The sequence below is a fragment of the Odontesthes bonariensis genome, chromosome 4, assembly GCF_027942865.1.
Source record: "Odontesthes bonariensis isolate fOdoBon6 chromosome 4, fOdoBon6.hap1, whole genome shotgun sequence".
Classification (NCBI taxonomy): domain Eukaryota; kingdom Metazoa; phylum Chordata; class Actinopteri; order Atheriniformes; family Atherinopsidae; genus Odontesthes; species Odontesthes bonariensis.
The window spans coordinates 15,646,729-15,661,425 of record NC_134509.1 but is presented as its reverse complement, the minus strand read 5'-3'; the positions used below and the strand labels follow the sequence as shown (position 1 = coordinate 15,661,425).

The 14,697-nt window shown below is 41.2% G+C and overlaps 1 protein-coding gene across 2 annotated transcripts in view; it reads right to left on the bottom strand.

Moving 5' to 3' along the window:
- The window catches only part of fhip1aa (FHF complex subunit HOOK interacting protein 1Aa), a 31,325-nt gene that overhangs the window by 8,225 nt on the left and 8,403 nt on the right, over positions 1-14,697 (bottom strand). The window contains exons 2-7 of one of the 2 annotated variants that reach the window (XM_075463168.1): positions 12,145-12,205; positions 8,283-8,501; positions 3,447-4,127; positions 1,653-1,811; positions 1,107-1,193; positions 602-769 (exon numbers count right to left, since the gene is read on the bottom strand). In XM_075463168.1, the coding sequence (XP_075319283.1) occupies positions 602-769; positions 1,107-1,193; positions 1,653-1,811; positions 3,447-4,127; positions 8,283-8,399 (1,212 nt within the window). In that variant the 5' untranslated portion in view covers positions 8,400-8,501; positions 12,145-12,205. The remainder of the gene's footprint in view (positions 1-601; positions 770-1,106; positions 1,194-1,652; positions 1,812-3,446; positions 4,128-8,282; positions 8,502-12,144; positions 12,206-14,697) is intronic. The other variant, XM_075463169.1, reaches the window with a different exon arrangement.

Here is a 14,697-nt window from a genome sequence, read left to right as displayed (position 1 = left end):
CGACGTTGCCGCTTTGAACAAGGGAGACAGCTCATCAGCTCTTCAGCTCATCAGCTCTTCATCATTCCCAGCAGGAGCTTGATAATCTCCTCATCTGAATCAGGCGCGTTTGACCAGGGACACGTGTAAAACATGCAGGGCAGCGGGGCATAACAACCAGTTTAATGAAACATAGAAATACATAGATATGTGTTAGGTTGTGACTTACAAGTCACTTCAGCAAGAGCATAACAATGGCCTTGGATTCTGAGTAAGATTCTGAGTCACCATTGACTATTCACTACTATGTCCCTCTTGTATACAGTCTGTTGTTTTGGACTGTTGATTTTGGAAATCATATTTTTATATATGTATATATAAAACATGCAAGTTTCTCTTACAAACAGGTTAAAAACCTCCAACTGAAAATCACCATGGCAATAATCTGCCTGCTTTGGTACTGGCATTTAAAGTTAAAGGTATCAGAAGCTTCTGCAGCTGGTTTTAAATCGACACCCGTTTCTGGCTCTTTAAACATGAGTCATGATGTGTGAGCACGACGAGCCAAGTTCTACGACAAAGCCTGTTTTCATAGCCGTTTCTCGGTGGGTTTGTACCATACCTGGAAGGGGGTGTTGATGCGGCTGACTAACGTATCTAAAATATGGACGTTCTCATGTCGGTGGACGAGGATGAAGGAGAGGAAGGTTTGCAGCAGGGCCGGCTCAGACACACTTCTTATGAAGAGGTCCAGGTACGCTGTGGTGGTCATCACCTCCTCCAATGTGAGCTTCAGAGTCAGCAGTGAATGTTTGTGTTAGTGTCAAGACAAATCAAAAATTTTAAAGGCACAGAACACAGCACAAAAAAAAAATATTAATAATTGTATCAATCTGTAAAGACTTTGACTTAAAGGGGGAAGATGGGCGATTCTAATATTTCATTCACCGATGTGGGCTACATAAAGTGATGACTCCAAACAAATTGTTTAAAAACATTAAATAATCTGACAGTTAATAACATGTCATCAGGGTTAGGTTTAGGGCAAAAATGTATTCACAACTTCCACCTGGCATATGTACTCCGTATAGCACGAGGGTGAAGAGGACGAGGAAGGAGAGTCCTACCTTGTGCAGTGCAGGTGCTAGAACAGGCACGAGGAAGCCATTACAGATGTAAGCCACCAGCTGGTCTCTGATAACAGGGTGGGCCACCTGGGAACAGTCAGTATCAAGGGAGATGTTCTTAAAAGACATGACTCATGACTGAGTTGAGTTGCAGCCACGTGTCAGTACATTTTATATGTTGCAGAGCGGAGTGCATATAGGCTCTCCCTCATGTAGCCACTAAATAAAAGATGGGCAGAGCCTCTTAGTCTTAAAAATGAAGCTAATGTAGGAGTTTATGTAACGTTATTAACTCAGTAGACATTTTGCTTGAAGTTTATGATCTCAGTCGCTGGTGTACGAGTTCAATATAACATGCCACTTTTGCAGATTATAGCCCCATTTACAGTACAATAGACAATAGAGCAGCCTATAATTAAGAGCAAGCGACTTTGAGATTAACAAGCTCCCATTTACAAGCAATTTCAAAAGTCAACACGTTAGAAGTCCACAAACCAGTGGGGGCTAAATTCATCCTTTTCATACAGCCTATGCTCACATGATCACCTGAATAACAGCGTTGCAGAATTCCAGTGAGTTGAGAAACTGGACAAGTGATGGCATCTGCAACCAGTCCTCTTTGTTCAGGCAGTGCCACTCTTCACTGGGAACCTCCAGCTTGGTGGGCAGAGATGAGTACAGGCCACTCAAGCCTGTGGCCAGCACCTGAGGGAGAGAGGAGAGTCAGTGTTTTAATATGATATAACATCCCAGGTCCCAACCTAATTTGGGCAATTGTTGACAACCCAACACAGAAGGTCCACAGTTGATATTCTAAGCAAATTATCTTGACAACTTTTAGATGGGATATACTAAAATTGGTACATTTAAGAGATCCCCACGCGATACGGTTAAAACTTTAAGTCTTCTTTCTTTTAGGGCTAACAACAAATCACAATGCCTCCCATTAGGTGCTAGTTAGCAAACTTCAGCATGCTAATTTACCAAAGCAAGATGACAACAAAGATGTCAAACATTTTTCATCAGCCTGCAAGCTTTATCACCATGTCTGATATGAGTCAGTAATGTCATACAGTTATGATGTTACTGCTACTGCTGATGTTTTCTTACACTTAATGATGTGTGTGATGTGTGCAAGGTGAAACAGAAGTCATGTCTTGTCCATATATGGTCACCTCATTAATTGATTGATTGACTTGATGACAGACAAATAAATAAAAAACAGACAACTGAAAAGTCAAAAAGGTACTCTAGCAACTAGTGAGTGAGGTCACAGTGGATACATCTTTCTCATATACAGTCCAATAGTTGGGCAAGAAGTGGAGATGGATGCATGGCCAAAATGCAGACTCACACATCTACACACTTTAAATATGGAAAGGGTGAAACAACAAAACAATTTAAGACATAATGGGACTATTTTAAGGTAAAAATAAACTATGTAATATTGATTGGGTTTAATCAATGCCTGGCTAGAGGAGTTTAAAGAAGTGATTTTCAAAAAATAAAATAAAAAAATCTGTTTAGGCTGCATAACAAAAGCTACATGATGGAAAGATTTGACATGTTCTGCAAAAAAAAAAAAAAAAAAAAAAACACTTTTTTCCAAATATAGGCCTCAGGTAAAGTATACAGTCTTTAAATAAACCGTTTTCTAAATAAATTGGCAAAGAGTGAATAAAGAAATAAATACTATGGGCATTCATTTAACAATGAGGCAGTGTACCATATGACACGCATGATAGCTGTGATTTCTCATGATTTAGTAGGTGATGAAGATACTATGAGGGCAGCTCTCCATCAGCAACATCCTTTGGCATACATATACAGTAGGTCTATGTCTCCTACAGGTTTTGAGCAGCAAAATTTCCTGCAGTACTGACCATCATATAATATAGACACTTGTCAACAAAATACTTTCAACATAAAATCTTTTCTTGTCATGTGCTTCTTAGTATTTCCAAAGGCAGGATTTCAAACAACACCAGAGCCTGTTGCAATGCTCCTAAGATGAGTGCATCATTAGTGTTGTGGTAATGTATACATCCTCAGTGGGATGATGCCACTGTTGTCTCCCTGTGGATGCCTTTGTAACCAATTCAATTCAGACTCTTGTTGTTTGATTGGCAGCAAATCAAAACGCATTTTTCACAGCGCGTTCTGCAGCCGCTAAATAGCATTGTTCATATGGGATTAGCTTGCAACCAAGATGTAATCTTATGAATGCCAGACATTTGTATCATTCAACACCAGATTCTTTAAAGGAATGCCAGGAAATTGTAATGATGGGACTGGGAGAAATGACAAAAAAGTAAAGTAATTTTTTCATTTAGGACTGACCGGGCAGAAGTAGGTGTTCTCTGCGATGTGATTGGCCACTCGCTCATTCTCAGCAGACAGCGACATTATAAGCAGCAGGGCATCTCTGGCTTGCTGGCCCACTGTGCCCTCCCTGTGAATGAAGGGGATGAGCAAGGAGAAGATCAGGAAGTTGGTGGCTCCCTGATCCTCGCTGGTGTGGAAGAAAAGCTCCAGGATTGAGGGGTCCTTAGCCAGAACGCAGCAAAGCTGGTTGAGCAGCAGCACCAGCTCAGCTTCGACGGCAGGCGCCGCTGTGCCCGAACAGGAGGACAGCAGCATCATGAGCGGCCGCAGGATGGGCTTGTGATGCAGCAGAGGCTGGTGCGCCTGGCCCACCAGCATCTCATACATCTTCAGCTGTTCCAGTTTCATGTCATCTGTAAACTCCCTGCGGAGGCTCCACACGAATAGACGCTCCATCACATTTTCCATCACCACAAACTCCAGGATGGGGCCCATAGCTCCAGCCTCACCGCTCTCCTCCTCCATCAGCAGGAAGAGCATGTGCTCCACATAATTCTGCACAGCGTTTGCCTCATCTCCAGGGATGGGGCCAAAGCGAGGGCTGCTGCTAGAGCTGGAGCTGAGGTTGATGACACCCAGGGAAGGCAGGGTGGAGCTGCTGCGCAGGGGATCATGCTTTTCAAGGATCTTCACCACCTACAGAAAGAGACAGACATTATGTAGATTTATCACAGAAAAAGCCTGTTTCCACCACATCTCTATTGCAACCCACAGAAAAGGGTGACACCATGTTAAGATAATTACCCAGAGCAATTAAAGTACCGTTAAGAGATTATGACTTTTTTATTTATTTATTTATTTTTTAAATGAATACTTTTCAATGTCATGTTCTAGAATGGTGTCGCACTAGAGGCAGCCTATTGCAGCAGCTCTGGACAAACTGAGTCTTTTTCTTTGTATCCTCTAGAAATTTTCAAAAAGAATACATGAAGGTTCACATTTTATTTCCTTTTTTAGTTATTTAAAATATTTGTATTTCTTAAATATTTCTCTATGCAGGTTTGGATGCTGTGCTGCAGCATCTTTGTGGTAATTCTGACACATCCATTATGATCTATATCCATTCCAATGGGGAAGCTGCTTCCACGTTTGAGCTTTTCAATGCCCGCAATCAGAACCTGAATAGAGGCAAGTTGAAGAGGAGATGTCCTGGACGTTGGGCAGGAGCAACATGGGGATGTTGCAGATAAGAAGGACAAGCTTAGAGAGCTGATGAGGACACAACATGAATACCGGAACTGAGGGATTATGCGTTTCACCGAGCCATGGGGTAAGAACATACAGTATCTCGCACTGCAACACCTCTCTACACAGCTCTCAGACTGTAAAGGCAGAACAGAAAGCGCATAAAGTCTGGTAACAGTAAAGGAGGAGAGATTGCAGTGCTTGTTCACAAAAGATGGTGTAATCCTGGAGATGCGACTGTGAAGAAGCAACTTTACACTCCCAATGTTGAACTTCTGGCTCTGAGTATTTTATCCATCTGAGAGATTTCCCCCATGTTATCGGCCAATGCTGCATGAGACAACATCAAATCAGCTGTTCCCAAGTTAAAAACCCAAACCCCCAATACCTCCATGGGAATCTCTGGAGATTCAAACCTTACCTTTCTCACAGCTTTCTCATTTCAACTTTCCAAAAGGTTGTCAACTTGTTTCTAGGGATTTTATTGAGAAAACATTTTTATAGACAGTGTTTAAACACCGCATCAACATACTCTCAGAGCTTTAACAGGTACAATCCTTCCTCTCTTCCTGACTGGTCAACTGTCAGCAGAAACTGGGAGTAAATAGACCAGCAGCACAGTACAAATAAACTCAGAATGAAACAGTCTATTGTGTTTCCAGTCCCTCCCATGTGTGCCCACTGTGTAGAAACCAGAGTCACAATAATGGAGCTAGTGTCCCCAGCCTGACGCTGCAGCCATGACAATAACTGGCTGTGTATGAGAGAAGTCGGCATAGCTAATGGAAACAGGAGAACAGAGTTTGTAATCCCAGCCTTAGCCCAATGGGCCTTGGCCCCGTTTTCTTGAGCCTGAAAGATCAGCGCTGGTCTGGCTCTCCAGCCATTACTGAGATTCTATCACTGTCAAGGAGGCTATGTGGCTGGTTCCATCAATTTGTCTGCTTAATAGCAGGATAACTTAAAAAGTAATGCATTTGCATTCAATTTCTATGAACTGGGATATGGCACTTTTAAACGTAAACAAAAAACTGTCTCCGACTTTATCAGCAACAAGGAGGTCCCAGGTTTCACTTTAAGTCCCATGACGAGTTCTACAAATGAATGAAGGATGTTGGCGCAACAGAATGTCGTGTGGGAGATCACGTGACAGATAAATTGTTAAAACAGTTAAATTGCAATGATCTTTCTTGAGTGAAGTTTAGAACTTAACCCTTGATAATAAAAGCTCAAGTTAAAAGTGTGAGTATTGTGTTAAAGACTAAAAACTTCATCGGATTTCATTATCACATGCTAACAGTGGCAGGAGAAATCTTGCAATAAGAAAATGCAGGTGAGGCCCCCCCCAAAAAAAAACACCTACATACGTTTAAATCAATTACTAGAATTAGAAAAAAAAATTATAAAAATTTGTATCATAGTGTTTATGTATTTGACCTAAAGAGAAAACATCAGCAATACATGAAAAAGCATGAAAAACCGTAATCTTCCTTTTTTGTTTCTATTCTGGTTGATAAATGCCCAAAAAGCAGCAGTTCATGTAACCAGTAGAGTACTTCACCATCGCCGCAGAGCTGAGATCTGCTCCTTTATTGGTGTGGTTTGTTTCAGCTTAGATGTGACACGACTGAACAGAAATACACTCATGAAACTGATGGATTTATTAGGAGTCACATGGTATGGACCATGAGCACGATCAATCAGTCAGCGTGCACTATGGAGTTGAGCACGGTTACAGCTCGACGAGGCTATTTAACTGGACAGATGACCCCTCTAACATCAATGTGTGCTCAGGCACATCTCAGTTTAGCTGAGTGTTCATCTGCGGGGGTGATTCAAGATTCAAGTTTATTAGTTTATTTTGTACAGTTTTGGTTGGACAAACAATTAACTGGTTTTTCTATTTTTCTTTTTTTTAGTGCTAAGGAAACGTGCTTAGCAATTCAGAGCCATTGTAAAAACCTGCCTTCACGTCAAAGACTGCATTTCTAAGCTGTTGGCAGCCACTTAGCATGTAAAGAACACACTACACAATGAGCTGTATCAAGCCAGGAGAGCAGCAGATAAGACTCAGCATGTGAACATAAACCTCTCCTTTAAATACCGAAATAGACAGAGATCCAAGCTGAGGGATAAGGCCAAAATTACATGTTACTTTGATTTCAAGGGGTGTTTTTTTTTTTTTTTTAGCTGAAACCAAAGTAAAGAACACTCATTTCAGGCTACAGATTAACTTTGCATCGGGATAAAAACTCTGCAGGAGTGGACTTGTGCTGCCAGTTTGCCTGCAGCAAAACGAGTTTTAATCTGGAACAGCGTGTGAGACTAACCAGCCTCTCCTTTTTCCACAACTAATTTTTCTCCCAGTGTGAAAGAAAAAGGGATCGAAACACACATTAACGGCATTTTGGGATGTTGATTTTGTTTTACGGTCATAAATAAAACAAATCCAGTCCTTTCAGATCAACAGGACTCTGTTGAAATCTATACAAAAAAAAAAAAAAAAAAAGCCATCCTTGTGGTTAGACAGGACATCGTAGATATAAAGATAAAGACAAAAAATATATATTTTATGGTCATGTGGCAAAACAGCAGCTTGCCTGTTCAATGCCAATTCCCAATATGCCTCTCAAGGGAATAATTCACCAATTAACCTAAACTGTGTCTACCTGCGAGTTCAGTTTTCCTTTTAAAAAAAATTAATAACAACTGCCTGCTGCAACTGAAACTGTAATAAAAAAAGAGGAAAAAAATATTACGACAATTTTGGGGATGACTGCAATACTTTCTGATGACAAAAGACACCTTCCAGGCATTTATTAAAATCATAAAAACACTGCTTGAATGTTGTGCAAGCAATCATGCTTGTTTGTGCAAGCTAACACTCTCAAAAAAAAAATACTGTACACTATGAAAGGCTAAGAGCGAAGCATGCTCACACGCACATATTAAAATCACACCACTTCCAAACAAATCATGCAGCTAATCCCTGCAAGCTTGCTTCGTGTTAACATTAATAAAGCCGGCGAAGAATTCTGCTTAGTTTAGACTTAGAAAGAGTCAGACCCACGCAGAGTGGGACCCACGTAGAAAATCATTCACGTAGGTCTAAACACAGATGACATTTAGTTACCAACAGATTTCCCTATCTTCTTACAGTCTGTCCAGTTTCACACTCGTGTCAATGTGAGCCGACTCGGTTCAGCTCAGTGTGGGAGGCTTGGGGTTAGTAGGGTTCCAGGTCCCGCTGGGGGTGAACAGGGACACATGCTGCTGCAATGAGCCAAGAGTCTGAAACAGACTGCGACACCCTGCCAAGATTCCACTGGCCCTCGCCGCACCGCAGTGTGCTGGAGTCAGTTTCTACTGTTAAGGCTTGAAGCAGCAGTGAGGCAGAATGTATGCTTTTCAGAACAAGCTTACACTCTCAGCAGTTGTTGAAAATCTAGAACTACTCAGATAAGTATGCAATCTATAGAGAAATATAAGCAATGTAAACTATACAGTGTCATCTAAAATGTTTGTGTGTGCAAATTAAACAAACTTTAGGCTTTACAGGCACTTCTAGTTCAAATGCTTTTCACATTATTTGATGCAGGTGTTTACCTGAGCCCAGTGGTTCTTGAACACAATCATGCAGGTCTCTGGATCCACCCCTTTCAAGACCAGAGACGGCTCGTCTCGGTTTCCATTGGCAACCATAGAGGCCATCGTTCTGACCATATCACGTGGGTTAAATCATGTCATAGGACGGAGAAGGAGGACTTTCCTGACTGCTTAGTGGGTGCAACCATAATTTCAGGAGGAGGAATAAACATCAAGAATCTGCAGAGTGAGAAAAAGAAAACACAAGCAGACATAATCACACACTCGACCGCAAAAGGTTACTTCATGAAACAACAGCAAAGATGAAATGATATGGTTATGAATATGATTGCTACAGAGTAGACAGCACTCCCTCTCTGCCTCTGCATGGCTGGACAGCAGCTATGACAGGCATGCAGAAAAGAGAACAAAAACAGGCATAGTGAGATGACTCGAGAGGAAAGAAAGAAACACACCATGCTCAACTTTAGAGCTGCCTGCCACACTCCGGTCTTCGCACTAAACTGTCAAATTGGTTTTGGAATTCCACGAACGCCCACAGCGGATTCCTGCAGCCCCCTAACATCACTTTCATTACTGAAACATTTGACATCATATGGCAAACGGCAACTGGGTGTGATCGACTATGGCTACGTGTGGGGAGCAGGGAGGGTAAACAGAAAGACTGCTAGTTCTAAATACTTCATATTGATTTTGGTACGTATCGTTTTAATTTTTGGTTGAGACATTTCAGTCTGAATTTTTAGCATGGCTTGTCTGAATGACTGTACATATTTTTTCTTTGGCAAAAATAGCCTGAAAGCAGCTTTGTTGAAAACATCCAACACTCACATTGGGCACAATGGAAAATTGTGCCCAATGCCCCCCCCCCCCCCCCTAGAGAGAACATTACTGGCAAGATAAATTCTGTCAAAACAAGACTGAAGTTTTCTTTAGGAAAACCACGAAGCGAACAAACGTAGTGCTTTCTAAAAACAGGAATATGTGAGCTGCTATGGAGCTAAAACAACTCAATGTAAATGCACGGGCTTTCAGAAACAGCCTGGCAATTCAGGAGAAATGTCGGGATGTCAATCCGCTCCTGTTTATTTCCTGTGTTTGTAGATAGTAAATGTTTGTGATGACTATCAAGACAGTTTGACGTGATGCTGGATGTAGCTTAAAATCCCATTTGTTTAAGGGATCTCATAAATGAGCTCTCAAGCAATCAACAAACATTTAGCAGGACAAATTTCCTTTTTGACTTAGGCAGTTGCAGGACTGATCCAGAACCAGTTCCCAATCTAACAACTTGTATTCACATTTTTAAAAAAGAGCCACCTCCCAGTCAGAAAAACTGGTTCCAAAGCAGAATCCAACTCTTTGCTGGTCAAAAACCAAGAAGTTTGGGAGGGGGGGCAGCTATTAACATAAAGTTTCACCAATTTGTTGTTCCAACCCTCACCTATGGTCTCGACATTAGGGTAATGACCAAAAAAAATTAGAGAATGGATATCAGCTGCCCAGATCAGCTTCCTTTGGGGTGAGGAGCCCAACGATCCAGGGGGCGCTTTGGGTAGAGCTGCTGCTCCTCCACAATGAAATTTTTTTTTTTTTAATTAAAAAAAAAAAAAAAAAAGTTTTAAGATGCCTCCTGCTCACCCTCCCTTTGGAAGCGTGAAACTGGGAGGAGGCCCCGGGCAGATCCAGAACACATAGTATGTATATCTCTTCTGGTCTGGGATCACCTCGGGATCGCCCAGGAGGTGCTGGTCCTGCACAGCTGCCTTCGCGACCCGACCTCGGAGGATAAGCAGAGCATCAGGGATAGATGGAAGTCCCAAAGCAGAGATGCACAAAACGCCAAAAAAGATGGATGCAAACGTGGAATCACAATCCTTTGCCAAAAGCAGAGGGTGTGAATTCAGGCCAGTGAAGGTTCAGACTGGGAACCAGCAAGTCAAAAAGGAAAATATCTGCAGCGCCTACTTCGTCTCTCGAAATGAAAAAGTCTAATTCCTTCTTAGAAGACTTAAATTCTTGTAAACGCACAGAAAATGTATTAAAGATTTGTACGCACAGATTTTTTCTTTCTAGCTTCTCAAATACATAAGTATATAAGGCGTTTTAGACTGCGACTTCCTGTCACAGTCTAAAACGCCTTGTTTGGATTGAGAAGAAATGGCAACACTGGCGTTCTGTGGTATCCGATGGTGCTAAGACTTTTTTTATTTTTTTTTATTATTGTTCCTACTCACTTGGAAAAGTTTAACCATTTGTTGTTAAGAGGAGTGCCTGGATCTCTCACAGCACAATTTATTTATATCGTCGGAGCATTCCAAAGCAACATGGTAATCTATGACAGCCATCGTCTTAGACTGCAGCAGCTATCACTCATGCCTTAAAGAGCACATTTACGGTTGCTGTAAAATCTATTAAACATGGTAGGTTGTAAAAACAGTCTGTGTTGTTATTTACTGAGCTCAGTGAAACTAACCATGCTGCAGATACGGATAAATAAGCAGAGCAGAAAGACACAACCAACATCTGTGACATCTGACTGCTGACATTTTGAACAAGTCTGGATTAAAACTGAATGATTCCTTTTATGATTTAGTCATTTTGTAATAGAGTCAACAAGAATTTTCAAACAAGGAAATTGGAAGCACGAAACCTGTCTGTAACAACTCATTGCATTTTTATCAACCATTTCTAAACCCTATATTCTACACCAAAATAAATGTGCCCCTAAAACCTCAGTTCAATCGCATTCTGTCCCAAAGGTTGAGAGAAAGTCCAGGATGGACCTACAATCCCTGCAGGTAAATACAGTGACTGGAAACAATCCTTACCATTACTCTCCCGCATGTGTTGAAAAATCCGAATGCGTTTGTGTTCGAGTCCAGATGTTGGAGTTCACCTGACTCGTACAATGTCGCTTCTCCAAAACACCCCATTGATTGCCCTGTGTCACGTTCCACCCCCATTGCTATAATCTATGTATCAGCAAAACAAAGTGTTGCAGCAACTATCTGGTCATCAAGCATTCAAGTCAGATACAGATAAAGAAATCCTCACAATGAAAATAAACCTTCTGTAGAGAAGGGGCGGAAGACAGCTAATCAGAAAGAAAGTTCCCTCTCACAGGATGACATCCATCAAGTGTTTTACAAGACAAAGGCTTTTACCTGATAAGGTTACCAGCCAAAAAGTCAAGAAACCAACATCGTTCAAGTTGATGTTGTTGGTAACTACTGAGTGAGCAAAATTTCACAGTATATCCAATGGTTGCTGTTATATCTCACAACACATCTCAGGCATCAACATGCTGAGGGTGGTAGATCTTAAGGATTCGTCACCAGGGAAACAAATTACAATCCACCACCTGCTGCTGTGGTATTTTAGTCTGGGCAAAGTTAGTGACAATTAACCACTAAATGGACCCGCTTCATTGGCGTAGCTGCAATACAAACAAATTTTCCAGCAGCCAAACAATGGCATGAAGACTACCACAATGACAGGACAGAGTTAAGCCCTCACACTACACATGGCTGTGCAGACTTTCACTGCAGGGAATCAACAGTAAACCACACAGCAGCTGCACACCACAACGCCAAATTACAGCTACCAGCTCCAGCCCCTTAATGTGTCTCTTAACCAATCACAGCTCATCCCTTTCTTTTGAGTTGACTTTGCATTTACCATTACAAGACGCACAGTCAAACTTTAACCATCTGCTTTCAGTTAGAGTTGAGGCTGGGCGGCTTGGATTCTTGAGAAGGAATGTAAAAAACCCAGTGGTAGTGTGTCAAGGACTGTGTGTGTGTGTGTGTGTGTGTGTGTGTGTGTGTGTGTGTGTGTGTCAGTTGGTGAGGTTTCTTACCTTCCTTGGGCCATATTTAACAGGGACGGTTCGCTAAGCAGGCAAGGACCTCATTTTTGTCCTGTTGTCAAAGCAAAAAGATATGAGGATACGTCAAGAAAGGAGCGGGAAATGAGTGTGCGTGCAAGAGGCGAAGCATGGTGGGAAATGACTGGACATGAGTAAGCTGCTCCAAGAGCCACTTGGATGGAGATGGAGAGGAGGAGGAGGTTACAGAGTGGGAGGAGGGAGAGAGGGGGAGGGGTGGGAGGGACTAGGGGAAAAAAAAACAGATCTGGAGAAAGTCTGAAGAAAAGAAGGAGGTGTGAGGAAAGAAAGTAGCAGCAACAAACAGTGTTTTCATGTATAAAACACAATGATGAAACCTATTCTAATCGAGCGCTGAACACTTGAGCAGAAAAATATTTCACGCACATTTTCTTGACGCGTTCGCCAATCGGGAAGAACACTCTACTGTCCCTTTCGGTTAGACCTGTAATTGTATCATTGTCAGAGACATAAGGGCCCCTCCCCAACAACATTACAACTACCCTCTCGAGCACCATTAACATCCATTCTCTGAACTGTGTCACATGATGCAACCCCCTCAAAACGCTCAGGAATCTAGATTTTGGTTACAGGTACAATATCACATAATTTTCTAAGTCCTATTTTACTTATAATGTTGATGTTTTGAATGTTAGCGATTCAAAAATGTGAGTTTCTTATCAAGCATGTATGCTGGCTAAAAGTGTGACAATGTGCTAACAGAGAAAGTCACAAGGAGACAGATGGAAAGAGGTGGTGGTGTTTGTGTGTGTGCGTTATGTATCTGAGTGCCAACGAGGAGTCATTTAAACACTTTAGCTGGTTTTGTGCCATGTAGAGGACACACATGCAGACACATTTTGTGTACAACAACACTGAGAGAAATCCAAGTGTCTTATTTTTGGCCTGACAGAAAGATTTCTGAAGGTGGTTACCAGGCAAGCAGACCAGAGTCAGTTGTTGGGTGTAAAAGTTGCCATAGTTTAATTACTTCAAACCATAGCGTGATAATGGTGCTGTGTAATCATACTGCAATCTTACTTCCTGTAAGCAGTAAAAAACTAACATGGGAAAGGGTTATTGATTTTCTGCATCACATCTCTGCATTTATCGATCTTTTTGCAAACTCTGAATCAAACTATAATTAAAAAAATGTGTTTTTAGTGCATTGCCCACTTTATTTGATCCCATTTAATGGGTGAAGTTACACAATTTCTAGTATTGTTTTGTTTCATTAATTAGCATGTTTACTGTAAGTGTTCATTTACTGAGTCGTTTAAGTATTTTTGGCGTTGATTCAGCTCGTGAAAAAAAATCTGTTGCCATTTGCCAACATGTTCTTCTGGAGGAGGTTTAAAAATTGCTCCTAAATTCATGATGTTGATTTTTTTTCCTTTCTTTCTTTGGCAAGTGGTGAGAAGACAGCCAGATTAGTGACAAGCTCCTCCTAGACAACAATACATTGCTAACAACTCCGCTCAAATGCTCTTTGCCCTATTTTAGAGTAGTACATTTCTGCCTTCTTCCAGTGGCCAAATAGGTCAATACTTGCTTTTATCCGCTCAATGCTCCACATCCAAGACTTTGTACAAACACCTTTTAATAATACGGTCTGAACATTTTCCATCAAACACATAAAAATCCACTTGTTTGATTTCTAGTGAATGCAATGTTCTTTTTCACAAAAGCAATCTGAAAAGTTCGATAATCAAAGACATGACCTAAATTGTGGCCTCATTTACAGCCCCGCAGAGGCAGAGAGCTCACTGCCCCGCGTGCTCCAGATAAACTCAAATACTGTAGAGCCTAGACAATGTACAGCAGAGCATGTGTCAAAATACGAAAAAAAAACTAACTACATACATATTTTGTCTGAGAGTTTGGTTCTGGAATAGTCTCCTGTGATTTGAATATTTGCGAGTTTACAGTGACATCATGAATCTCACTAGATTTTTGTGATTTCCTGACGTCCAATTACCCAATTATGGCAATTTGACAAGTACACGTCCACAGTCAGAGAAGATAAGACAAGATAAACCAGAACAAACAAGACCGTATGCCATCTTCCTTTCATACTTGAGAGCATTAAAAAAAAAAAAACATAACAACAGTGCCAATACTAATACAAATAATTCTTGTTTTTAATCAATGTGATTTTCTTCCAGGTATCAAATTATTTCGATTTAAGTTTTTTTTTAACCCCAAACGGGAAACGGCGTAACAAACAGAGTGGTGATCACATTTTCATGAAATCAAAGCCACGAATGTGAAAAGAAAGGTGAAATGGTTTGCATTTTACTTCTATCCTCCATTTCGTCCTGTGGGTCTTTGGCGATTGCCAGACTGAAAAGTAATGGCCATGCTGAAATGCTCGAGTCGAGAACAACGAGAGATTTTATAGAAAATGAAAAGCCATAATGAAACCAATCTGAATTTGCTTGTCTTTAGTTCCACTAACTTGGCTGAAAAAGCACCATTACTCAAAGCTGTGCCTGGTTTCCTCACACTTTCTTTGTACTGTTATTA